The sequence below is a fragment of the Ciconia boyciana genome, chromosome 7, assembly GCF_034638445.1.
Source record: "Ciconia boyciana chromosome 7, ASM3463844v1, whole genome shotgun sequence".
Taxonomy (NCBI): domain Eukaryota; kingdom Metazoa; phylum Chordata; class Aves; order Ciconiiformes; family Ciconiidae; genus Ciconia; species Ciconia boyciana.
Genome location: NC_132940.1, coordinates 56,529,157 through 56,553,568, shown reverse-complemented (window position 1 = coordinate 56,553,568; position 24,412 = coordinate 56,529,157). Strand labels below are relative to the sequence as shown.

At 38.2% G+C, this 24,412-nt stretch overlaps 1 protein-coding gene across 21 annotated transcripts; it reads left to right on the top strand.

The window, feature by feature from the left end:
* The first annotated feature begins 1,082 nt into the window (after window positions 1-1,082).
* On the top strand, window positions 1,083-20,711 carry CAPN10 (calpain 10). Of its 21 annotated transcripts, none has more exons than XR_012043353.1 (18): window positions 1,391-1,464; window positions 1,783-1,859; window positions 1,947-2,154; window positions 4,122-4,253; window positions 4,503-4,699; window positions 6,021-6,238; window positions 6,584-6,725; window positions 8,232-8,398; window positions 8,959-9,242; window positions 9,738-9,940; window positions 12,092-12,347; window positions 12,606-12,805; window positions 13,401-13,446; window positions 15,522-15,576; window positions 15,749-15,899; window positions 17,376-17,486; window positions 19,499-19,621; window positions 20,527-20,711. XR_012043353.1 is itself a non-coding variant. In XM_072867097.1 (17 exons), the coding sequence occupies exons 3-17, from the start codon at window positions 2,011-2,013 to the stop codon at window positions 19,500-19,502; spliced, it is 2,310 nt and encodes a 769-aa protein (XP_072723198.1). In that variant the 5' UTR covers window positions 1,391-1,464; window positions 1,783-1,859; window positions 1,947-2,010; the 3' UTR covers window positions 19,503-19,803. The 21 variants fall into 21 exon arrangements, 18 of the variants coding, with proteins under 18 accessions (XP_072723195.1, XP_072723187.1, XP_072723197.1 ...); XR_012043352.1 differs by having other exon boundaries at window positions 20,524-20,711; XR_012043355.1 differs by lacking the exons at window positions 19,499-19,621; window positions 20,527-20,711 and adding an exon at window positions 15,279-15,304 and having other exon boundaries at window positions 17,376-17,478.
* The last annotated feature ends 3,701 nt before the right edge of the window (window positions 20,712-24,412 follow it).

Sequence of the window (24,412 nt, the reverse complement as noted above, 5' to 3'; positions counted from 1 at the left end):
GCAGCAAGGGTGAAATCGCACAGATGAGAGCTTCACTGTTCCTGAGACAGAGGTCTTTTTTTTTTTTTTTTCCCCTTTCCCTCCCCCAACAGACCTCTCCTCTGTCAGCTCACTTGCAGCCTGTGCAGCTGCAGCTCTCTTGCATGAGCCATAGACAAGAGGCGTCCTTATTCTTGCTGACGGCAATGTTTCCTTTACTCCCAAAAGGGTCAAAACTCGAACGTGAAAAGTCTTGTTTGTTGATTAAATTCGCTGGATCCAGGGGAAAAGCCTTGTGTCTGTACAATGGGCGTAAGCAAGGGGCAGAGAACGTGTTTCTGGATCAGTCAGTGGTTGGACAGCTGCTGCAGTTACCTGCGAGTATTTCCATTCTGCTAAGGTGGAGGTTTGAGAAGAGGATTTCTGCATTAGTTTCTGATAGAAACGAATCAGACCAGTGTTTTCTGTGGCGCTCTCTTGTTAAGACAACCTCTCTGCCCAAGGACTGGGTGGTATAACCCTTAGACTCAAACCCATCATTATAGGTGAGTGTGAAAAACAGCTTTTTTTGGTAAACATCATGTCCTCTCATGCTGGCTCAGCAGCCTGCTTACTTGACCACACTTGAACTTCTTGAGAAACACTAACATAAAAGGCCCAAATATGAAAAAGAAAGCAGCCTGCTTCAGTATGCCTTGACCCGGCCCAAAGACCTTGGAACCCGCAGTGGTACACCGAAGGATGGCCTGCAAGGGCCTTGTATTTCTGCGTTTCTCTCCGTTGTCATTGTTCTTCTCTGTCTATAGCAAGTCAGTATTTTTTAACGTATTTTTTCTATTTCACTAGGCAGTAGTAGCTATCCAAGTATGAGAAGCAATGTATTTCTTTTGTCAGTTCAGCCCTTGGACAATTATTCAGTGATAAACTATCTGAAAATGTGATCTATCCCATTATGTCGGGAAACCACTTTGTGAGGGTCAACAATTTCTCTGACAGTTTCTCTCTTGTAACCTTCACGAAAATACAGTTTTGTTTCGTTTTCCTCAGCCTCCAAGAGCCGTTCAGGTGACCATTAACCTTTCCTTCTCCGGCTCTCATGAGGAGAATTTCCAGTTTCTTCCAGGTATTCCTGACTACGGGATACCGCCTGGGCTCGTGAATCCCGGGGTGCCCCGGGGACTCCCGGCCCCCGCTGACTCGCCTCCCGTCAGTGCGGGGCTGTGGGGCGGCCCCCGCCAGAGGCGGCCGCGGGCCGGGCCCACCCGCCGCGGGGCACGCTGGGACCTGTCCCTTCCCTGCCCCGCAGGCTACGGCGGCGTCCCATTGGCGGTGCGTGCACCACGTGCCCACCCGCCGCCTCCTCATTGGCTGATGGCCCGATCCGTTACCTCTGGGCTGGACAAGAGGCCGAGGGGGTGGTGAGAGAGTGTCCGGCGTTGCCGCGGTAACGGCTGCCCCGGGCATGGCGGCGGGGCGTACCCCGCGGTGCGGAGGTGGCTGGGGAGGCGGTGGTGAGGGACGGGTGTGGGGAAGGACGTCTGTGGAGGTGGCCTGGCTGAGGCCCGTTGTGGCGAAGGGTGTCGGGTGAGGGGGCTCGTGGGTAGGAGGAGGTGTGTGCGGAGGGGGCCTTGTTGGGGCCGGTTGTGAGGAAAGGGGTGCTGGTGGAGGAGTCCTTCTGGGGAGGGTGTGCGTAGAGGGGCCGGGAAGGGGTCTAAATGGGCTCCTGGGTGTAGGTCTCCTTTTGGGGCCTGCTGAGGGACAGTACCCAGGACCCTCTGATACCCCCTTTCTCTTTTCCAGCAGAGCGGGGACTCTCTAGGGTGGCATCAGGTGCTGAAAGAAGCCAGCAATGGCGTGGTTCAAGGTGCTCCGTGGAAAGAGTGAGAGGCTTTCTGTTCCTAAATAAATCTGTCTTGCTTATTTGTTTCTCAGTTACAGTTCCCCAGTAATGCTCGTTTGCATTCTAGGTTGGCACTTGGCAATATAAAGTCGTGGAAATAGCTAGCAAAGCTACTTAGGATTGTGTTGAAAATGCTGAGAGAGAAAAAGCAATTAATCGTGAAAAGAGACCTTTACACAGACCCCACGTTTCCAGCCAGTGATACCTCTATATTTTTTGATTATTGTACCCCGCTTGCTCAATTCAGAGGCGAGATATCTTGGTTGAGACCGAAGGTGAGTTTTTAGCAGATTTTAGCAGAACTGGACTTTAAGGTAGTAAATAGTTTTTAGCATTGAATATCTGCTGCTGGGTGTTTTTATTGTTTAGAAATTTAGAAGTGATAAAACCAATGTATGTCAGTGTTGTTAACATATATGTTATAGTTTCCAAGTTTGGGTGCTTGTTTGTAGGTTTGATTTAAATCCTGATGTAGAACTTTTGAATTTCTTGTCACTAGTAGAAATTCAGCTACTTTTTCATAAATATATTTCCTTATGCAAATAATATGCATACTAAGTTAAAAAATAGCATTATGCTGTTCTCAGATTTTTCAACATATTGTGTAACTCTTAAAAACAAATAACTGGATTTTAGAGTTTTTCAGAAGGATATTGCCTTTTTTTTTGCGATTGTTGATTTCTCTGATAACAAGAAAGAAAACTCTCTTTTAAGCTTATAACTTGTCATATGACTTGTATTGCTTTTAAACTTGCAGCTGGGTTTCACAGCAAGCCACACGAGAGCTAAGAAGTGTAGAATGCATTTCTGCAGTACGTTCATTTAAAACGAAGTATTTATGATACTGCCTTTGTGTGGAGGGAGGAAAAAAAGGCTATAAAAATGTAATGGAGAAAAAAAGTGTGTTGTCTTTTAGTGGTATTGTTTTTCTCCCCTGCATCTGGGGATGGCTGTAGAACAGTGATGGAGCTATTGATTGTCAGATAGATTTGGCAAACAAATGACTTCACGGATCCCAGCATGCAACTCTCTGCTTTTGTACCTGTCCTGGTTTTGGCTGGGATAGAGTTAATTTTCTTCCTAGTAGCTGGTATAGTGCGGTGCTTTGGATTTTAGTATGAGAATAATATTGATAACACGCTGATGTTTTGGCTGTCGCTAAGCGGTATTTACATTGGTCAAGGACCTTTTTTTTTTTTTTTCCCCCAGCTTCCCATGCTCTGCCAGGTGCCCAAGAAATGGGAGGGGGCACAGCCAGGATAGTTGATCCAAACTGACCAAAGGGCTATTCCATACCATATGATGTCATGCCCAGTATATAAACTGGGGGAGTTGGCCGGGGGGTTGCGATCGCTGCTCGGGGACTGGCTGGGTGTCGGTCGGCAGGTAGTGAGCGGTTGTATAATTTTATTAATTTTTTTTTTCCCCTTTTTTTCCCTCCCTTGGGTTTTGTTCCTCTTTCTCTCTCTCATTGTATTCCTTCTCATTATAATTCATTATTATTATTATTATTTTGTTCCAATTATTAAACTGTTCTTATCTCAACCCACGAGTTTTCTTACTTTTGCTCTTCCGATTCTCTCCTCCATCCCACCGGGGGGGAGTGAGAGAGTGGCTGTGTGGTGCTTAGTTGCCAGCTGGGGCTAAACCACAACAGTACCTTAGCCTTGATCGCTACTGAGGGCTGATTGGTTAATTTCCATCTCTTGCAGTGTTTACAGGTGAGAGAAGAACCAGTTTAAAAACTCACTTTCAGATCTGATTAAGTGTTCAGGACTTTGCATTTGAAATTACCTCTTTTTCTACCAAGTAATCTATTTTTATTTGTTCTAGGGAAGGTTTTTCTCTTAGGCTAATTTGGAGATTTTTGTAACTTGGGATGTGTAAGCAATGTGAATGGCATCGGTTCTGTCGCATTTGATCATATGTTTAGCAAGGAACTGAAGAATTACGTTGTTTTTCACTTATTGGTGCATCTGCTAAGGTTGCACCTGAGGGTGACATATGTGTACTAAAATCCATGTGGGAACTAGATTTACTTCACGTAAAGTACCTGCAAAATAGCCACAAGGCAGTAATTTGTTATTGCTTGCTTAGGCTGTGTCTGAAGAGGAAATGTTCTAGAGGTAAAAATTCCCTTATTTTGTGAGAGGTCTCTGGAGCCCTCCTGCTCCCTGAAACACAGACTTCCTTAGACTGTCATGCAGGATTTGGCTTTTAACTCCCCTTCTTTTAATTTTAGGACATTTGTTCTACTCCTCGGTTATTTTCAAACAATCCACAGGATGTGCAAGTGAAACAAGGAATTTTGGGAGATTGTTGGTTCCTGTGTGCCTGTGTAGCTTTGCAGAAGAGTAAATACCTGCTGAATAAGGTATAGAGAAGCTTCTTATTTCATATTTCAGAAGTTTTCTTCACCTAATTTACATTTGTATATTGCTCTTGAATCCTAGGCCTCAAAACTGAGTATCAGTTTTGTTATGCTTAGTTTTACTGTTTTAGTTGTGATTTTTTTTTTTTTTGGTGATTGTTACAAACAGTTAATATTCAGCATATTTTAAACTGTTTTGGTTTTGTTTTTTTTAAATAATTATTTGTCTTGATTTTGGCTTTTGTCATCTAGGTAATCCCTCCAGGTCAGCCCAGCTGGACAGATGAGTCATATCAGGGCTGTTTCACTTGTCGAGTCTGGCAGTTTGGACACTGGGTGGAAGTAACTATCGATGATCGTTTGCCTTGCCTTGGTGGTAAACTCTGCTTTTCCCAGTGTCAGACGGAGGATTTGTTTTGGCTTCCACTGTTGGAAAAAGCTTATGCAAAGTATGTGAACACTGTTATTGAGGGAAGTAAAGGGAGGCACAATACTCGTATACCTTCTGCTTACTTATTTTATCTGACTGCTTTGGGCATATATCTGTGTATTATTCAATATAAAGTACAACGGCTGCTAGCTTTCCCATACTGGGTTGTGCAGAAGTTGCTCTTTAAACTGTAGATCTATAAAGTGCGTTTCTAGTTGCATGTGAGGTAAGATAGCCTTAGGGAGAGAATTATGGTGAAAAGTAAGAGCTGCAATGAATTATCAGGATTCAAATGATGTTCATTGAGTCACTATACATTGGCCATCTAATTTATTAAAGGGAAATATTTTACTAGTGCAGCATTTGAGGGCAGCTGAGGGCTCAATGAAAAGCAGAAAGCATGCAAATATTTTCATGGAAAGCAACGATATTACATAAGTTTATTCTAGTTGAGGCTCTGATTGTATAAGTTTCACTGCTGCTTTCACTTAATTTGATAGTTTATAATTTTGAGAAGAAACAACCATATTGTTAATGTGTTTGAAAATGCAGCTATTTTAGGTTTTATGACACATCCATCAAAGTGCTGTCCAGATGGACAAAACAATGTGGAGACAAAGTGCACTGGTAAGATAGACATCAAATGTCCAAAAGAACTTGGACAAAAGATTGTGTGGTTGCCAGCAGAGGGCAGAAAAAGACTTTAAGTATGAAGTAATTCAACTGTAGATATGTTGAGCAGAAGTTGTGAAGCAGCAATGGCACGTTAAAGCTTCTCTGTAGGTTTGAAAGGTAATATTCTTTGTTTTCTGTAGAGTCTTACTGTTCTATCTTGCCTTATCATTCTATTATAGTTGTGATTTCTTTTGCTGTCTTTTGCGCCCACTGCATCGGGTAGGGTAGTCTCTTGATTTACTTAAATTGTTGAAGGAACTGCTACTCTGGTTGTTTGTGTAGAGTGAACAAAGAATAATTGAAGGAGAGGAAGAAATCTTGCTTATTTATACAGAATGCAGTTAGTATGTCACGAAAGATGATGTAATGCACAGATAATAAGGTATAAATGACTAGTACTAGACTAGAGTGGTTTCTATATAGGATGGAATGAATTGTAATAAACTTCCCATCAAACGATGGAATGTCTCATGGCTTACGTATTCTTTAGATGTTGTATTCTGTAAATAAAAGAGTATGTAGTTTCTCTTACCTACTTGGGGATAAGAGCTAGGGTACAGTCACGATTGTGATACAGGATGGGGTTGAAAGTACATAAGAACCACGTTTCTTTAGTTCTGCTGTTAGTAGAAGCTTGTTGTTGTTGTTTTGTTTTTTTTTAATAGAGTGCATGGATCTTACGAACAGTTGTGGGCAGGACAGGTGGCAGATGCTTTGGTTGATCTGACTGGAGGAATTGCTGAAAGATGGACCCTGAAAGGCCCTGGAAGAAACATGGAGAAAGAGAAGACTGGCATGGTTTTGGAGAAAGCAGTGTTTAGAAGATTAATGAATCTGAAGGAACAGTGTGTAATAAGCTGCTCAGTCCTCAATTCCAGACAAGGTAATAGTAAAGTTCTAGCTATTTTAAAGTAAATATCTCTATTTAACAGAGTTCAGAGCACAAGGCAGCCAGCAAATGCATAGTGCTGATTCTAGTACCATACGGGTTTCATGGCACAATTTTATATAATCTTGGATAAATAAAGATTTAAGGATGTTGTTGAGTTCAGGATGGAGGGTGCTTTTGAGGAATGCTTTTTATATTACGTGCTAATATGGTCAGTTCTCAAAAACAAACGCACACCCTCCACAATGTCATATTTTACGATGAATGTAATTCATTGTAAAATATGGAGCAGGTTCTTTTGTTTACTTTCAAGTATTTGGGTTTTTTTCTTCTATTCAGGTGCAAGCGAACTAGGAGAATTTCATGCATTTATTGTGATAGACATGTTGAATCTGTCTGAAGTGTCAGGCAAGGAAATCTTCTTACTACGAATACGAAATCCTTGGGGGAGGCGGTGCTGGAGAGGTCCTTGGTGTGAGGGGTGAGTAGGTTTATTTTTGTTTGGAAAATAATTTGTGAAAGTTCTGAAGCACAAAGCATATCTATGTATTGCAAAGGCAAATATTGCTAATAGGCTATAGCAGAGGAGAGAGACCAGTTTGTATGCAGTCCTTTAGAGAGTTCAGTAGTTCACATAGCTCGTTGGCTCTAAGGCTAGTCATTTTGATCTATTAGTTCTGGTAATTAAACTTTTTAATAATTTTTTTTTGTTGTTTATCAAAGCATCATATCTTTTCACAGAGATAAACTTAAGATGTTGGTTTATTTTCTGTCTGATTTTTTGTGGTGCCTTTTTTTTGTTCTGCAATTGATCTAAGTATCTTTGCTTATAAGATGTTTGTGACTTTTAAGTAGTCACTTGGCTTTACTTGGCCCTTCTCATTTGATCTTGTCTCAGTTGCAGAAGACAAGCAAAGTAGTATGTATAAAACAAAATATAGCAGAAGGAAGGATGCTGATGTTTTTTGCTTGTGTGCTCTCATTTCTGTAGATTAATATAAGGAGAAGCTGGAATCAAGTAGATATAAAGATCTGTTTTAAAGGAAATGCAGAAATATGTTTAGCAGTTCATATAGCAAAATAACAGGAATGAAAGGGCAGACCCTACTAGCTTATTTTGAAAAGCGTTAGCATATTTAGACTGTACAAAAGAACATGCAATTCTTGACCCAAGGAGCAAGCTTTCAGCATTAAAATATGGTAACAATATGATCATGTTAATAAACATTTCAGAGAAATAGGTTTTTTTCTCTGAGTTAAAAAGATGGCTTAATCACATTGATTGAGACTTAAGTTGATGGTTTTTGCTTTTGGCAGAGTTTTGGTTATACACTTGGTCTCTTGCAGTTTCTTGCCAAACAGTAAGTTGCCATGTAGTTGCAAGGTAGCATTTCACTGAGTGGCCTTAGAGCCCTGTTTTATTCAAGTGCAGAACTGTTCTTTGTTGTTAGTGAAACCATCAAAAATGTTGAAAGTACTAGCTTTTAATGGGTCCTAAATAATGAGGTGTTTAAATTCTTGGTTTATCATGACTTAGCCAGCAGATTTGTGGGGACAACTGGCTACTTCATACCAACAGTGGTTTTTGATGTTCACTATACAGCATTCAAATTCTTTCAGAGTAGTCACTGTGCAGCTTGTTTTACTTTTTTGTCCCTATTCTTAACAACTGTTAAAATCTTTATTTTGCTCTCACACTTGGGACTGTACTGTCTGTTGTAAGCAAAGTAGCTATTTTGCCTAAAAGTATGCTGCTGTATCCTATCTAGTGTTAGGTTATTTCTAAGTTTTCTTTGATATATTGTGATTCATACTTTCTATTATCCCTCTCACTGACTAGCAACATGTATACAGAAATATTCAAGTATTTGACAATAAAATGAAGAAACCTCTTCTTATTGTCCTGCTCCATAGGATATTTGATAGAACATTGTTATGGAACTTTATTGGGCAAAGAACTAAATGTTGACTTTTGTCGTATGTGCAGTGGTCAAGGATGGAGCCAGCTAGATCCAGTAGTCACCTCAGAACTGCTCTCACAGATCCAAGAGGGAGAATTCTGGGTTGATGAAGAGGAATTTTTCAGGGAATTTGATGAGATTACCATGGGCTTTCCAGTCAATGAGGAAGGACAACTTCAGAGCCTCTATACAGGTGTGGTATGAGAAAATGTTTTTCTCATACAAATAACGTTATGCCAATGGAAAAGACTGATTTGATTTGCAAATAGATGCAACTAGACCATAAATTCTCTTTCTCAGTCTTTTCCTCTCCTTTAGACCTATGGGACTTTTCTGTCTCTACTGGGAAGAAATAGAGGGACAAGAGGAGATTTAAGATCTTTAGAGGAGTCTTTGATATTTCTCGGAGATCTAGTTACTTGCTAGTTGGTTGAGAGATTAGTATTCTCTATGTAGAAGGCTGTTGTTCTGGACAGCCTTGTGATTTTTTTTTTTTTTTAATGGGAGATAAACTTCAGACTTCTAGAAAGAGTGTCTTGTTGTAAAAATCATGTCATCAATCTGCCATTACCAGTTGTGACATTAATTTTCATGCCTCTCAATCTCTGTCATGAATATCTGCTTGGAGAAAGTGTCAGGGCTACAACAGCGTGTTTTCTTGGGCTGGGGGAATCTCTGCCATATATCTGTTGTATAAAATTAAGTAGCCTTTGGTGTCTGAAATCCACACTTATGTTTTTCTTATTTTGTTAGAGAAAGTGCTGTATCACTCACAGAATCTTTTTGGATCCTGGGTGAGAGGCCAGTCTGCAGGTGGCTGCCGTAACAACAGCAGCTTCCCTACCAACCCTAAGTTCTGGCTGAGAGTCTGTGAAAAGAGTGAGGTGTGCATTGCTCTGCTGCAGAAACATAGGAAATACAGTGCTGACTGGGCCGGAAGAATTCAAAATCTGACTCACTTAACAGAGGAAAATCTGTCTTTGACTGAAGGCATACAGGGGAAGAATTATCAGGCTGTGGGATTGCATGTCTGGAAGGTAATAAGGGAGTGACGTTTTTCTTTTTGCGAATAGAAGTTTTAAAGCATTACTGAAACATCTGAGTAAAATAATTCATTTGCTATGGCAGTGATACAATTCAACTGTTCACACATTTTACATTGGATTTATGTTGGAATGGTCCTGTTTATCTCACAATGCAGTTACTGTCTGTACAAACTATTAGTGGACTAGTACTTTCTTCTTATCATTGAGTGCCAGGTGGTAGAACTTTTGGGACTGTTCCAAACTAGTGCATGGCATTTCAGGCTGATTATTTGATGACTATTCCTAAATTTACTCCTCCTGAATATTAACTCTTGCTACTCCTCTTTGATGTTCAGCTTATCTGCTGATACTCTTCTCCTTACTTGTTTCCTTTTGTAAATGTATGCATGTTTAAAAATGTTTTAAACAATATTTGATCATTTTTAGTTTTAATAAAAACTCCTCATTTTTCCTAAAACACCATGCATCATTATGCATCTATTCTAGGTGGAGAAGAAACGATTTAACCTTCCAAAGACCCTCTCTGCTCCTCCAGTTGTAGGTACCGTCTGCCATTCCTATGACAGAGAAGTGCATGTATGCTGTGACCTTTCGCCTGGGTTTTATCTTGTTGTTCCCAGCACTTTTCTGAAAGATGCAGTAGGGAATTTCTTGCTTCGTGTATTTTCAACGGGAAGGATCTCTCTCAGGTAGGTTTAAAACAAAACAGAAAACTTCTTATAGTCGTTGACATAAACGAATATATGAAGTATAGCACTAAGTGTAAACGTTCGAAATGTTTTGAAGGGTTGTGCAGAGTACCAAGTAACAGCATTGTTTTCTTTGAATTCATGTAAGTGGTGTTCTAACTCCTTGTTTTTTTCATAAAGCTGCTACTACTGCTTGTTAAAATATCAGTCGGAAGTAGTCAGATGAGTAGCATCTTGACTCTAAACTGCAGCCTAGTGTTTTGAGAAAGTGTGTGTTTTGTAAAAGAACTGAATAAGTTTTGTCTGAACATGTTTCTTAATATGTGCAAGTTCTTTCTTAATGTATGGAAAAAATGAAGATGTACCATAGAAGTTAGAAGCAGCTATTATTATTGCAGTCAGCGACAGAAAAGGAGAGCAGTATATTATCATGTACACTGGAAAACACATACTAACAGATTGTCTGACATATAACATTGTTATTAGTGAGCAGTACAGCTTCAAATGCAAATGGAGTGTCAGCAGTGGACTCAGATGACATAATGCTCACAGCTCATCTTTTCAGGACAGGTGTGGAAAATTAGCACTGACATTCATGCTGTTGTCTTTAGCTGAATGAAGAATTGTTTTTTGAATTAAAGCATTCAACTGACAATACAGCTGAACTTCTTAATTGTGAAGGCCTCAAGAAGTTTGCCAGCATTATGATAAAATTCTTGGAAGGATCACTGCATATTGTGTTCTGGCTGATCTTTCCTCATAACTTGTGACACAAAATAGACTTTTATAATAGACTTGGAACGATCTTTTCTTTCTATTTAACAATGCTTGCCTCTCCAACAGAAAATAGCAGGAATGTCAGACCAGTAGTTTCTGATGACTTTTGATTTTTTTAACTGTAGCAGACTACATAGCTATCTCAACAATTTAAAGTCAATTATTTGTGAGCAATTCTGTGTTGGTGACCATAGCCTTGAAATAGATACTTAAGAAGACACGATGATGAGTACTTGTGTGGAGTCAGCAAAATTGTACCTTCTTCCAATAAACCTGAAAAAAATCTGAGGTTGTCTAACAGCTTGCACCAGGTAAGCTATATGCAGAGGCAAAATGTTGGCAACATGTTTAAAAGCTGTTAAAATATTTTTATTTTCTGGTAGTACACTATCAACTCCTGTCTCCTTGGAGAGAAGCTGGCAAATCACACTACAAAGCCAGAACATGCATTAATCATTTACTCTGCAGACTTTGGAAGCAAGATGGCATCAAGTTTTAGACCGAATAAAGGTCTGCAAAACTGTGAGGCTAATTTTGCCTTATGGGTGCAAGTTTTGTACTTCCTATCAGCAATATATTTGGTTTCTGGACATATTTCGCCTGTACAGCATGTTGCACTTTCAATGATGGGATAAAATTTCTAGTATTGCTGTTAAGTATAACACTTCCTTAGACTGGAACAGAGGTGCCAGCCTGGGTATGTGTCTAGAATGGACAGACAATCACAGAATAACGTAACAGCTGTTATATGTTCTCAACTGGAAAATTGGAAATAAGGGCAGATGTTATGTTGAAATACGATTTCAAATGCTGCACAACTGATAATGATACCGAATTGTTCACATGGCTGTGAAAAGCAGTGCTGGGCTAGAATCAAAATAGGGGTTAACATTACAGTTAACATTAGAATCAAAATAGGGGTTAACATTACAGTGATCAAGTCAGAGGTAAAATGGTAGTTTCCTCTGATTAAAGATGTAGTGAATATAAAAAAATAATGCAATGTATGCTTTGGACTTACTGAGGTGCTCACGCGTACTCCAGAAGTCCCTGTCAGTTGTTTTGCTTTCAGATAGGACAAATAGCACAAGAGTATTGAGAAAAAATGTGTAAGCTGCATTACTTCGTGAATGTACAAGAATCTGTCTGGTTTTAGTGCGTAGTTTGTATATGCTATGTTGTTCTTGTGGAGTTCTGTGAATTACCTAAGGACTTAGAATTGTACAGTTCACTTCTTCATGCTGAAAGTTTGGAGGAATTGTATTTATGTAAGTTTATGTAATACCAGTTCATTTTTGTGAGCTGGTGTTAGAGATTCTGTGAAATCATACAGATTTTATACATTTAGTTTCTTTTCTCTCTTACATTTGATAGTGAGCTAAAACCACCACCCGCAGATGCTGCCCTCTGTGAAGATCTCCCAGCAGGTGAATGGGAGACAGTGCAGCTGCATGGATGCTGGAAAAATGGGCAAAGTGCTGGAGGTAGCAGGAACTTCCCCTCCTTCCATATCAATCCCTGCTTTCCCCTCTCCATTCCTGCAGGATCAGGAAAAAGCAGTGTGAAAGTTACCCTCCGTCAGCACTGCCAAGATAGCAAGTGTCGTCCAATAGGTTTCCATATTTTCCAGGTAAGACTTCTTCTGGTCAGTTTGATTGCTCATTTGCCAAGTGTGAAGGTAAGGGTTGTATAAACTGTCTACAAACACGGTAGGAATGATTATCTGTACTTGATACTGCCATCTGGGTTTTCTGGAAGCCTTCCCACCCCTCTCATATAGCTCTGTACAGAACAGTGACTATTTGGAGTGGAATAGATATGGAATATACCATACTATGGTATAGCAGGAATTTAACATTGTGAGGCATATTTTCATTCTTCTTTGCAGGTGCCTAACAGCAGCTGGAAACCACATACTTCCTCTTTTCTACACTTGGAGCCACTGGTTAGCTGTGTACCTCATTGCTATTCACAGGAAGTAAGCCAACTTTGCAGACTTCCTGCAGGAAGTTATGTAATTATACCGTCTACATACTTGCCCAATACAGAAGGCAATTTTACCGTTGTCATAGCAACCAAAATAGACAGGTAAAAATATGTTTCCTTCTGTTTGCATTTCTAGTATTTTTAGTGCATGCATTACAGGATGTTTGGAAACAATAACTGTAGCAACATATTCTCACTTTTGATAGAAAATCATCATCTTTTTTTTTATGTCTTTGTGTTGCTGTTAAGTTTGCAAACACTGCTTACCACTTTGACTATGTTGGAAGAATGACTAAAAAAGAAGTATTTGTTAATCTTCTTGCATCAGTTGCTGAGTAACATGTCTAGTGCTGGAGAAGATGGCACTAGAGCAACTAATTATCAGCTATATCCAGATATTAGGATTTATGCTGAAATTTTACTAAGTGTTTTAAGAAACAGGGTTGTTTTTGAGTAAATGCAATGACTAGCATGCCTTATTCCAGGTAGTTCCTCCTGATGTGAATAATAACAGGTCTGAATCAGAGTTTGTAGATTTGGTAAGATTCCATAAAATTGCATCAAGATTCCATAAGGGAAAGGATGTGGAACAAAGCCTAGCATAAGTCTTCTCTTTTTGAAGTGGGATAAATGATTGATGTTTACAAGATCCCTTAATGCTTTGTGCAGAAATAAATGTGGTTTGGGTTTTCAACAGGAAGCGTATTCACAGCCGGGAGACACTTGGACAAGTATTGCAAGAAGTAAGTGATAACATTTTTCATTTCACTTGTTCTAACAGTGTCACAGAGGCATCATTGAGTCTTATGTATTAACTAATATTGAGAGTCATGTACTAGTGGACTGGACTTTGAATGTTCTCATTTACTTGCTGCAAACTAGTAATCAGTAAAGCAGTTAATCTTTGGTTGTTTTGTTTCTCAGCCAGAAAAGTAGCATTTGTTAGCAGCTAACAAAATTTGTCTTTTCACACCACTCAGATATATGGAAGCTTCTGTATTACTATTTTATAAAGTCATTATTTACTCCCTCAAGTCATTCCCCAGTACCTACCTCTGCTGTAACGTCTGTGAGAAACTGGACTATTTGTGATGAGTAGGTGGTTGTACTTGACTTTAACACTGGCTTTCAAGAGTGTAAACACTCTTTATGCATTTGGATATATTTTGATGTATTCATTCTTGGTGTCACCATAGATCTGCTAGCTTTAATTATATGTTGTATCCTTCCTCCATCTGATTTGCTTTGATATTAATTTGGGATTCTCTATGTATTGCGATTCAGAAATTCTAATGATATTATAATGTTGTAAAGACTTAAGAAAACACAGCAAAAAGAGAAGAAAAGCAAACAGGCAATCCAAAGATTAGCTTTCACCACATTGGAGTTTTGTTTTTATTTGTTTCCTCGCAGCCAGCCCATGTAGCATCCTACCGTTATAATCCTTCTTGGTGTGCGAGCTGTTCTGATCAAGTTAACGCCACCTATTTAATATTTTGGTATTGTGTTTTGCTTGATTAGATGTGCATGTAATATTGAAGGGTTGGATGTGAATGCTGAGTACCTAACACTTACGGTATTTTTACTGGGTGGAGAGGAGAACTTTGAATGTATTATTTTAACAATTGTTTAAAGACACCTGATTTGGTTGGTGGATCAAAGCATGCCCTTGATAATACTCTGCTTATTAGGTGAGAACAAGACCATCTAGATACTTGGCTCTGAGGTTTTAATAAAAGCAAAATAAAAATCTTAGGAAAAACTCTTCACCCAAGATTAGAACTGGTTTACTAATTTTCTTAACCTAGGTCATGTTGACCAATGATTACATCTTGTCCTTAAAACCACAGAAACAGTCTGGATTTTGTGTGCTTCACAAAAATTGGTAAAGACCTGTATGTACTTTCCTCATGGTGCTTGTTTTAATATTTAGGAACTGAAATATGTAATGAAGTCCTTTTATTGCTGTTGTTTTGGAAACTAAACATTGCAAGGCCATTATTACAGAAGGAATATATTCAAAGATATGTTTCTTACATTATTCCATGAAAACAGTTGGACTTCGGCAAAAGGTGCTCCCTGATCAAGGGAACAAACAGTTTAGATTCTTCAGGGCTTGAAAACTTGGAGAATTTGGAAATGGCAGTCATAGTTTTCTTATCAGTGGCAGAAATTAATGAGTGAAACTAATCTTCAACAGCATAGTCTTTTTTTAAAGACTGGACTTTAAATCATTTGGTGCTTTCAAGGGTTTAACCTCTGAAGGGTCTAGGCAGTCTGCCTTACTGAGAAGTTGGGCTATTTGATTTCTAAGGGGTGCATCACAGCAGAGCTGGATGTCAGTGTATTTTTCTAAAAGTTTCTCTATGTGTTTTCAAATTACTGAAGTGATGGGATTTATGAGTTTTAGGGTTTTTTAAAGATGTTTCACAGGAAAAGCTTGCATTTTGGCCTTAATTTCTAAATCTTTCTTTTCCCTGATTTACTTTAATTCCTTATGAATTTCTTCTCTTTCTTGATGAAAAAGTTAACCCATGAAATGGCTTTTTATTTGCATTGTTCATTTTTCTCATAGATTTCATTTACAACTGTGATGAAAAGGTAATCTGGAACTCTCAAACTGTCATTTTGAGAAACATCAGAAAGCCGAGGAATGCCTCACCTCTTGCTGTTTTCAGTTTTAAATGGAATAACAAGAAGATATATTAGCCCAGCTGTTTTTCACTGGTACCAATTGTCAGGCCTACGATGACTTCTTTGTAAAAAATACCTCCTTATTCATGTACACTCTGAATAGTTCTTCCCATGTTTTTTTTAGAACCAGCATTGTACAGCAAATCTTCGTAATGTACCTCAGTTCTTCAAAAATACAGGTGAAGAATATGTGCATGTTTTAACCCAAGCTACAGTTTTAGAAGAAAACCAGAAAACATATGTGCATAATTAAATAATATTTGGGGGAGGAGGGGAAAATCAAGCTTACAGAATAACTTCAGGAGACCAAAGGGGCAAATATAGAGGAAAGAAACTGGAGTCTTTTTTCAGGTAGGACATACCTCAAGAATCATCAAAATACACTGGAGCAGAGAAAGTCCAAGCTTGTATCCTACACTGCCAGTCATGCTGCTGAGCACTTTATCATGAGCCCTTTCTTGAACCATGCAAATGATGGGTTGAAAAGAAAGATTTTTTTTTGGTGAGTTTTTCTTAAATGAACACCGCAAAGGAAAAAGATAAGACTTGAAACTTTTGTTTATGAACTATCATGTCAGACTGCTTTTGTAAATCTCTAAGAATGTGTTTTATGCAAGATCTGCTCTCACTGTAAGAAATATGACGTTTAAGAGATTTTTCTTAATTTGTGTTTGAAAGTATTTCTTATTCAAGGAGGATTTTTTAGATGTTATATTTTCCTCAATAAAAATGGAGTAATGTTGAAAGTTTTATGATACCTTTTATTAAAAAGGTGAAAACTGTTAATGATGTCAAGTCTGCATTTGTTCTGCAATAGCAAACTTTACAGCGTGTTAGAGCCCTGGGGTTTTCACCAAATGGAAGGGAATAATTGGAAATATTTGAGAGGAGAATCAAGTCTTCCATTAGTTTTATGTCAGAGAAGTATGTGATATTCTACTTCTCCTTTTAACTACATCTTAGCATAATTTATGCTTGCTCATGTTGAACTTTGAAAATTCAAAGCATCTAGGACGCTTACAGCTAAATTTTAAGTGGTCAAAACTTTCCACATCTGTTGTGGAATGATGAGACAACAAAAGAAAACACCATGAATAATAAATCTTTACTGTGCCTGCTTTAACAAATGTTGGCATCTTTATTTTCTTCATTTCTTGAAAGGCTGTTCCTTTCCCTTCAGATAGGAAATTATTGGATGATATAATAGTGTTTCTAAACAGAAGAAGGAAAGGTTCATGAAAGCACCTGGATCCGAGAGTTGTGATAAAATAGGAGACAGATACTGAGGAAGTAAAGAAAAAAGGTGTAAGGATTTCTAAATGGACTATGCATGTGTGAAGTTTATACTACAGTATATAATGCTTTATGGGAGTGTGAAAGGAAAAGGAGTCAGTACACTAAGCGCATATACTCTGTTATCTTCTGCAAAAGGCTAGAAGAAAAGACCTTCTGTGAACACAGAGGAGTAACAGCATACTGAAGAAAACTATTTTCTATTTGGGCATCCTTGCTGCATCAGAGCAGTTGTGCCATTTTAAGAGTGTGATACCTGACTTGAGCACATATGCAGAAACTGTGCTTGATACAGATCACTTCTCTAAAATCCTACATCTAATTTATTGCTGCTGTGAGTGTGAAAATACATTTTTTTGGTAACATATTAATGCATATTTGTATATGCCTAAGATGTGACTACACGAGCTTCAGCAAGTACACTTATTTTAATTTCAAAAAGCTCAACTATATGAGGTTAGACCTCCTGAATAAAAACACCCTATATTTGCTATACTGAGCTACCTACATTTGAATAGAATTGAGATAGTGATATGCGCTTTTAAAATATCTGCAATTATTGACTGAAGTACCTCTACATTATAGTATGTTGCAGACTAATGAGGAATAGCACAGAGTTTATATGGATGTGGCTGTAGTATTGCACCCAAAATGTACTCCAGATTGATTTCCTTTACTCCCTCAGGGAGCTGGAATGTGAATGCCCGAAGCAGGTTGGTAAAGAAGATGAACAGTTCAACTCGTGCCATCTGTTCCCCCAAACAGACACGGTGCCCTGCAGAAGAAGGGGAAAAGAGTTAGGTGTATAAAGCTAAGTTCTGGAAAAGAACTTCAAACAATATTCTACTGAGTTCCATAAATTCTGTTAATGTAAGATAATTATTTCCTATTTCCTTCTGTAAGGACAGAAGATGCCTTTGGAGGTAGGGGGAAACATTTATTTAACTGAGAAACTGTATACCTCTAATTATGTCGACTGGGATTTTTGTTTGTTTGGTGTGTGTTTGGTTTTTTTGGGTTGGTTGGTTTGTTTGTTTTTCCCTTTCACCGTAGCATGTATGAGATTTTTCCTTTTCATTTTTGCTTCTTGTTCTGTGAGAACCATGAATTGCATCTCGGCTAAGAGAAGGCCAGATTTTAAAAGGCCTCATATACTTCGGAGCCTTGTCTTTGGTTGTTGAGGAGGGAGGACTGGAGCATTGTGGGATTCAATTCTGCAGCTAAGTAGAAGGATGTAATCAGGCTTTCTTCTATAGAAATTAAGGCAGCTATAGTGGGTCCTTGTAGCCCAGTATCCTCTCTTTACCACTGTCCAGGAGCAGATATGTAAGCTAAGGGAATGAAACGTAGGCATGTGCAGTGATTTATAGACTCAGTGACTCATTTTGACATACTGTTTTCACAGTGTATTTCAGGATATCTATATATTCCAGACTAAAAAAAAAAAGATATATAGTCAGGATATATAAATACTCAGACTATATAAACAGAAAACAACCAAAGCAAGTTAGAAAAGAAAATTTCCTATGCCCGGGTTGAAATGGTAGCCTAAATTAGTTGTCGATTCATGTAAACTAGTTGACATTTGATGAGTAAAGGAGGTAGGATGTTAAGTACCTGGTTTGCAAATACAATTTTAGGATTTACAGGCAATTTCAGTAAATGGTGTTAAAATCTGTATTTACTGTGTTTAATCTGACTGCTTTGTACATTACGTAGTATACTGCTTGCTTTTTATGTACAACAAATGTGTAATAGTATAATCTGTCATAGTAACATAAAAAACCTCATCTGTTTTCCAGTGGTTTTTTTGTTTAAATTTTATATTTAATTTTCAGTAAATAACACCAGCTTCCTGTTTTGTGCTGCTTTTCTTCATAATCTGATTACTGGAGAAACTGGTAGTCTAGAGGAGTTAACTCCAAGGTTATGTTTTGTACTGCTTTTCACTCTTTTTTTAATTTTTTTTTTTTCTCCCGTGTCTTTGTATCACTGCATTTTGCATTGTAAATTAAGTAAGTTGTACATTGTAATATGCTTTTGAAAAGTTAGAAATTTTTTTTTGGTTGACTAATATTCTACTGAAAAGACTGGATTTTGCTAGTTTTCTGGAGATAAAAGAGAACCTGTTGCTAGACTATTACTGTAGGATTTGGGAGACTGACATTTGGTTTCCTGCTTTATCACAGATTTTCTCTGTATATTTTGACAAATCATATTACTTTTGTCTTTGGGTTCCCCATTTGTAAGGTGAGAATAAATTGATTTTCTGATTTGAGGGTGTTATCAGGATTTAATACGTTGAGGACTAAGAAGCTCAGAGACCCTTATAGTAGGAACCATACATATATGAAGGAGATAGCATTTATGTCTCTTAGCCTACTCATCCTCTGTTTGAATGTATAAAAAATATAAAATGCAAGACAATATTTGTGGCTCTTACAGTAGAACACCTGACTTTAAATCTGTGTCAAATACATTTTTATAAAAGTATGTTTTTAAAATTTTAGAACTTAGAAATGGTGGTTTTAGTCTTGCTGCAAGACACAGTGAACAGGAATATTCAAATGTCAGGGCATTACCTGCTGAGAAAGGTAAGAATGCCTCTTTGTTCACAAAGTTGCCATCCGAATCAAGAAAATGATTTGGGTTGAACTTCCAAGGGGTTGCCCAATGCTCAGAGTCATACACAACAGAGTGCAGATTTGGCAATACAAGTGTGCCCTGCAAGAAGAAGCAGCGGTTATATTTTCCATGTATGATTGATTCTTTTTTTTTTTTTTTTTGGACTTTCCTTCTCTCTAATAGATAATATGCCACCCTGTGTCTGCAGCCCAGTGTTTGGATTCAACTTGGTCTTCTATGCACATCCAGGCATGACAAACCCTTGTATCTTCTATTTGTCATAACGTGTTACATGTTTGCCTTTGTGTAAGTTATCTTATGTCAGGGCTACTGAAGTGTCTTCATGTCTAAGCTAGAGTGGAGCTTGGATTGTTTTACATACTTGCCAGACTAATCATAACACCTTCCTTTTTGTTGTTTGTGCTCTTCACTGGATCTTTCAATTCCATCACATCAATTTTATGCTTAATATATTTGGGACATTTATATCACGCCAACGTGACTGTCAGATCTGTCGCTGTACTGAGCTGCCATCATCTTAAGCGTGTGGTTTTTGTGTGTGTGTGTGCGTGTGTGTGTTTTGTCAGGGATGACTATAGGTTGCTCCAGGCTGCTCCCCTATGTGTGAAAGTTAGCTGGCTTGACAATCATTAAACTTCATTTCTTCATCATTCCTTAAAACACATGTTCTGCTTTGATGCCCAGACATCCTCCATATTTGGCTAGTGGGAAGAAAGACTTCAGTTTTCCTGATGTCTGTTTGCTACTTGTGCTGCTAAGCCTTTTCCCAAGCTTCCTTTTGCATCTGCTAATGTAGACTTAGCCCTGGTTCAGAAGGCTCGGCTTTGTTTCATGTCTGTGACGTGCTACCACATGCTCTCTATGCAGAGTTAGGAACTGTAGAAGCTAATGTCATATAAATGCTAAGTGTTAATAGCTCAGACCTTTAAGAAACATGGAGGTATACTCTGTACCTTTTTTATGTGAAAACCCAGCAAAGTTGTATTCCTCACACATTGTCGAGGGACCCCAACAGAAGTAACATTGCTGTACCGCAAAGCCTCATGAATCACAGCATTTGTATATGGCAGTTTTTTACGGTCTTCATAGCTGATGAGATGGGAGGGTTCCAGAACAGCCTCTATCTCTCTTTGAACCTTTTCTGTAGAGAAATGAAAACATTTTAACTTTTTTCACCTTTTTTCCAGCAGATTTCTGTACGAGTACGGTCCAGGACTGGGCAAAAAAAGAAATTATGTTGCTATGAAATGCATTAGCATGGAGTTTGACTGCTGTGTTGGTTTCAGTTGATCAAGAAAGTGCATACTCCCAAAGCACAAGATGATCTCTCATTTAAGACACATCCCACTTGGTGATGAGGATAATACAGTTCTATATTTCAAAAAAAGGATTAAAATTTGAAATTACAGGTATAATTGCTGTTATGTTTATAAATACACATCAGACCAGGTATCTTTTTAAAGCTTTTCCACTTTGAAGGTTAGGAAGAGACTAGATTGCATATGAAATGTCTTTAGCTTGTTATTCTGTCTTTGCCATCCCCTTCTATTGAGATAAAGCAGTGGCTACTACTAATTTCTGCTAGTGTTGCTTCTTAGTGAGCTGGTGGGGAAAGCACATTTCTTTCATTTATTAAGCTTTCATTTTCTAGATCTCAATTGTTGATGTACCACCATTCATATTCATTGTTAAGGGTTATTTTGATGTATTGCAAGTGATTGAGCTAATACTTACACTTCAGTGGTGTTCATTATGATGTAATGTTGAATGCAGTTCTCTGATAATGCTTTTGCTCACCTTGTATTTCTGGGTATTGTACCATATAGAGCAGTGCCCAGAGAAGGGTGGAACTTGTTGTTTCTGTCCCTCCCAGCAAAAGATCAACCACAGTCTGAACCATATTGTCTTTATTAAATGTAGAAGTAGGGTCATCTTTGGTCTGTAGGGTACATTCACAAGAAGACTATGAAGTGGATAATTTCAGACATTTCATCAGTCATGTAGAAATTGTCATTGTTTGATGAAAACAGTGAGCAGCCCACCAAAACAAAAATCTTCAGTGCTAAACAAAGTATGCATGTAAAAATTCTGTAGCAGTTACTTGAACAGCAAGTATTTGTAGTAGACATTGAGGCCAAAGAGGGGATAGTGTGATAAACAGATACTTACTTTTGTTATTTGAGCTAGGTAGAAGTCAATGAGATCCTGTGGATCACCTATGTTCTCTCTCTCATGAGTCTGGACCTCCTTCATAACTAAATTGTGCATGAAGTCATTGTATGCAAACACTTTCTGATGAGGTCCTGGGAGATGGTGCATAAGCCATGGGAAAGCATCATACATCTGTAATTTTAAACAAAAAGGAAGAAACATGAGCTCTTTTAAATTGAGAATCCAATTCTAATTTCCTGATAACTCTGTGAAGTTACTGCCATGCAGGGGCTCCTAATTAGGATGAGAGGCAATAGACACAAGTCAGAGATTAAATATTGGGAATAAGTTTCCTGGAGAGCGTGTGCAATCTCCATCCTTGGAGACTTCAAGACTTGACCAGACAAGTCCTTAAACGACCTGATCTAATTAGGCCTGTTTTGAGCATGGAGTTGGATTAGCTGACATGCAGAGGTCCCTTCCAATGTAAATTATTCTACATTTCTAAGAGGGATTATGAAACCTTTATGTTGCACTCTTAAATGAACTGGCATTGAGGAAAACTTGGTATTTGTTAATGAGCTATTAGCAACATGCAGGAGTCTAAACTGTTATGATCATGTGTCAATATTCAATAACCACACTTTCTATCCTGAATAGATAGGTTGAAGACTGAAAAGGTATAGAAGCTGACTTGACCTCCTGGGCTTAGCAGGCTTTCCTCCAGGAGAAACTGGCATGTGTATTTGTTGTGAGGGGAAAAATAATTATTTTCATTTCTTTGTATTGTGTATGTTTTGTGAATGGACTTCAGTCTCTAGGGCTACTGGCAGAGCCTTTGTTTTTTTTGCGGCCTGTGATTAGGAAGCTATTGGCCAGCGCAGACTTCTCCATCCCCATCAACTGACCAAAAAGTCAACGCTGTGTAAATAATGGATATCAGGCCACAGGAGAGCAGGAGAATGATTATATTTTACTTTTTGGATGCATACCTAATAATGCAACAGGGGCTTCTGAAAATGGGTGAATCAGAGTAATTGAGGGCTGAATCTGGCTCACAAACAGATTTTCTCAACCTTGATTTTTACTCTGATTTTTTTTTTAAGGCATCTCTGTATGAAAGTGTTAGAGAACCTGATAGTGTTATAGAATGCCAGTATGCCAAAATCTGTGCAACATAAGCAATAGCTAGGCTTTCAAGAACTTAAAAATATTCTTCTTGATGTGGTGAAATTGTCACCTGTGTCTTATGGAGTTTCAGAATAACTCAGATCTTGGTGGTAATATGAATTACATGAGAAGCAAGATATCTTCTCAAAAGAGTAGGAGTTTGAAGGTTTAGTTCTTATTAACTGCACTTTTGTATTCCAAAGACTAAATGAAAAATCACATTTTAAAAGTTGCTTTCATTTTAAGATTTAAGAATCTTACATACACAGTTCTCTGCAAATGATTACTCATTTGAAATACATTATATATTTTGGAAACCTGTGAAAACCAGTGATGATCTAGAATTTAAATTTTAGGACACGTGTTTTACTGACGTAAGATATACAAGGCAGTAATCACACATACAAGGTATGTATTAATTTATTACTGCACAATGGCTCGCAGAATAACGGTATGGAAATCTTTGGGAATAATCGTCACTGACTTTTAATTTGTTTGTTTTGACTTGTGAAGTGCAAATGCACCTTAAGGAATATGAACAAGAAAATTAGATTCTTACCCTGCCCCAGACAGTAGCTTGAAAGTAGATCACAAAATAAACAGCTTTAATAAGCTTGCTGAAAGATTCATCCTCACTGGAGAAGCGATGACCAAAAACAACAGCACAAATTATATTTGCAATAGCGTGGACAATGAAAGTGTGTGGGTCAACAGGTTTGCCTGTGAATATAGGACGTACCATGAATATTTCTGAATAGACTGCAGTGAGAAAAATGAGGAAGAGGAAGATTTTTTTTTTAATGGTAAAAATAATAGTAGGTCAGACTACTTTTAGATAAATTTCACACAAGTAAACTCTAGTTTAATACGAATTAACTGTATGGCTTGTAAGTGCCATACAGTTGGCATACATACAGGAATCTTTATTTTCAATCTGCTTTTTACTCTTGTAAAATACAGTGATCATCGGTTTTGAGAAGACAAACATTAGGTCTCTTTTCCCCTCTTTGACTTGTGGTCTGGGTTGTGTGAAAACACAAGCAATTAATTAGAACATATGCCTTCAAATCTGGAGGCAGATATTTAAGTTTGGCAACTAAAAAACAAAACAAGCAATCCCCCCAAAAAACCAGAAAAAAAGCATTGTAAAGTTTTAATTTCTTAGTCATGTTGAAATGACTTGTCTCCTTTTGGTTTTCCAGCACAGCTTAACAATTCAACTATATTCCCCCCCACCCCCCCACCCCAGACTGAAAAGGAAAAACTCGCATAATGGCATGGAAAACAGCTCCCATTAAAAAAGGTTGAATCCAGAAAAAAATAAATTAAGTACACATTTCAATGGCAAGGACAACCTTTGAATTATACTACTGAAGTGTATAAATGGTGGATTATGCATCTCTGACATCAGTCCAATACTTGTAGTCCTTCGTGGAAAGAGTAAATACAATTATTGAGTTTAAAATTGAGGAAGGATTGCATGCAAGGTAAAGATTTGGGCTGTACAGGGACTCGGAGTCGATGGTTTGTTCATCTCTTACATTTTAAAGATCTGTGAATATGTTGCTCTCAGAGAGATGGGCCAATTTGCTGTGTCTAGTGCAAGGAGAGTTGGAGGGAGACCTTGGGCAACTTCTCTCTGTTTTTACATCAGTATGGAACATGATGTGGGTGAGGGATTTGGCTGTTCAGAATATTTATATTTAATTGCTTTATTTTGGCATCTTGCTAAAATTCTATTGGTTTCTATTTCAT

Coding starts and splice junctions, on each gene's coding strand:
- CAPN10 (XM_072867094.1), top strand. CDS start 2,011: ATGCTGAGAGAGAAAAAGCAATTAATCGTGAAAAGAGACCTTTACACA. Junction 6,239..6,583: donor AGTCCTCAATTCCAGACAAG/GTAATAGTAAAG, acceptor TCTTCTATTCAG/GTGCAAGCGAACTAGGAGAA. Junction 15,577..15,748: donor TCAGTTCTTCAAAAATACAG/GTGAAGAATATG, acceptor GTCTTTTTTCAG/GTAGGACATACCTCAAGAAT.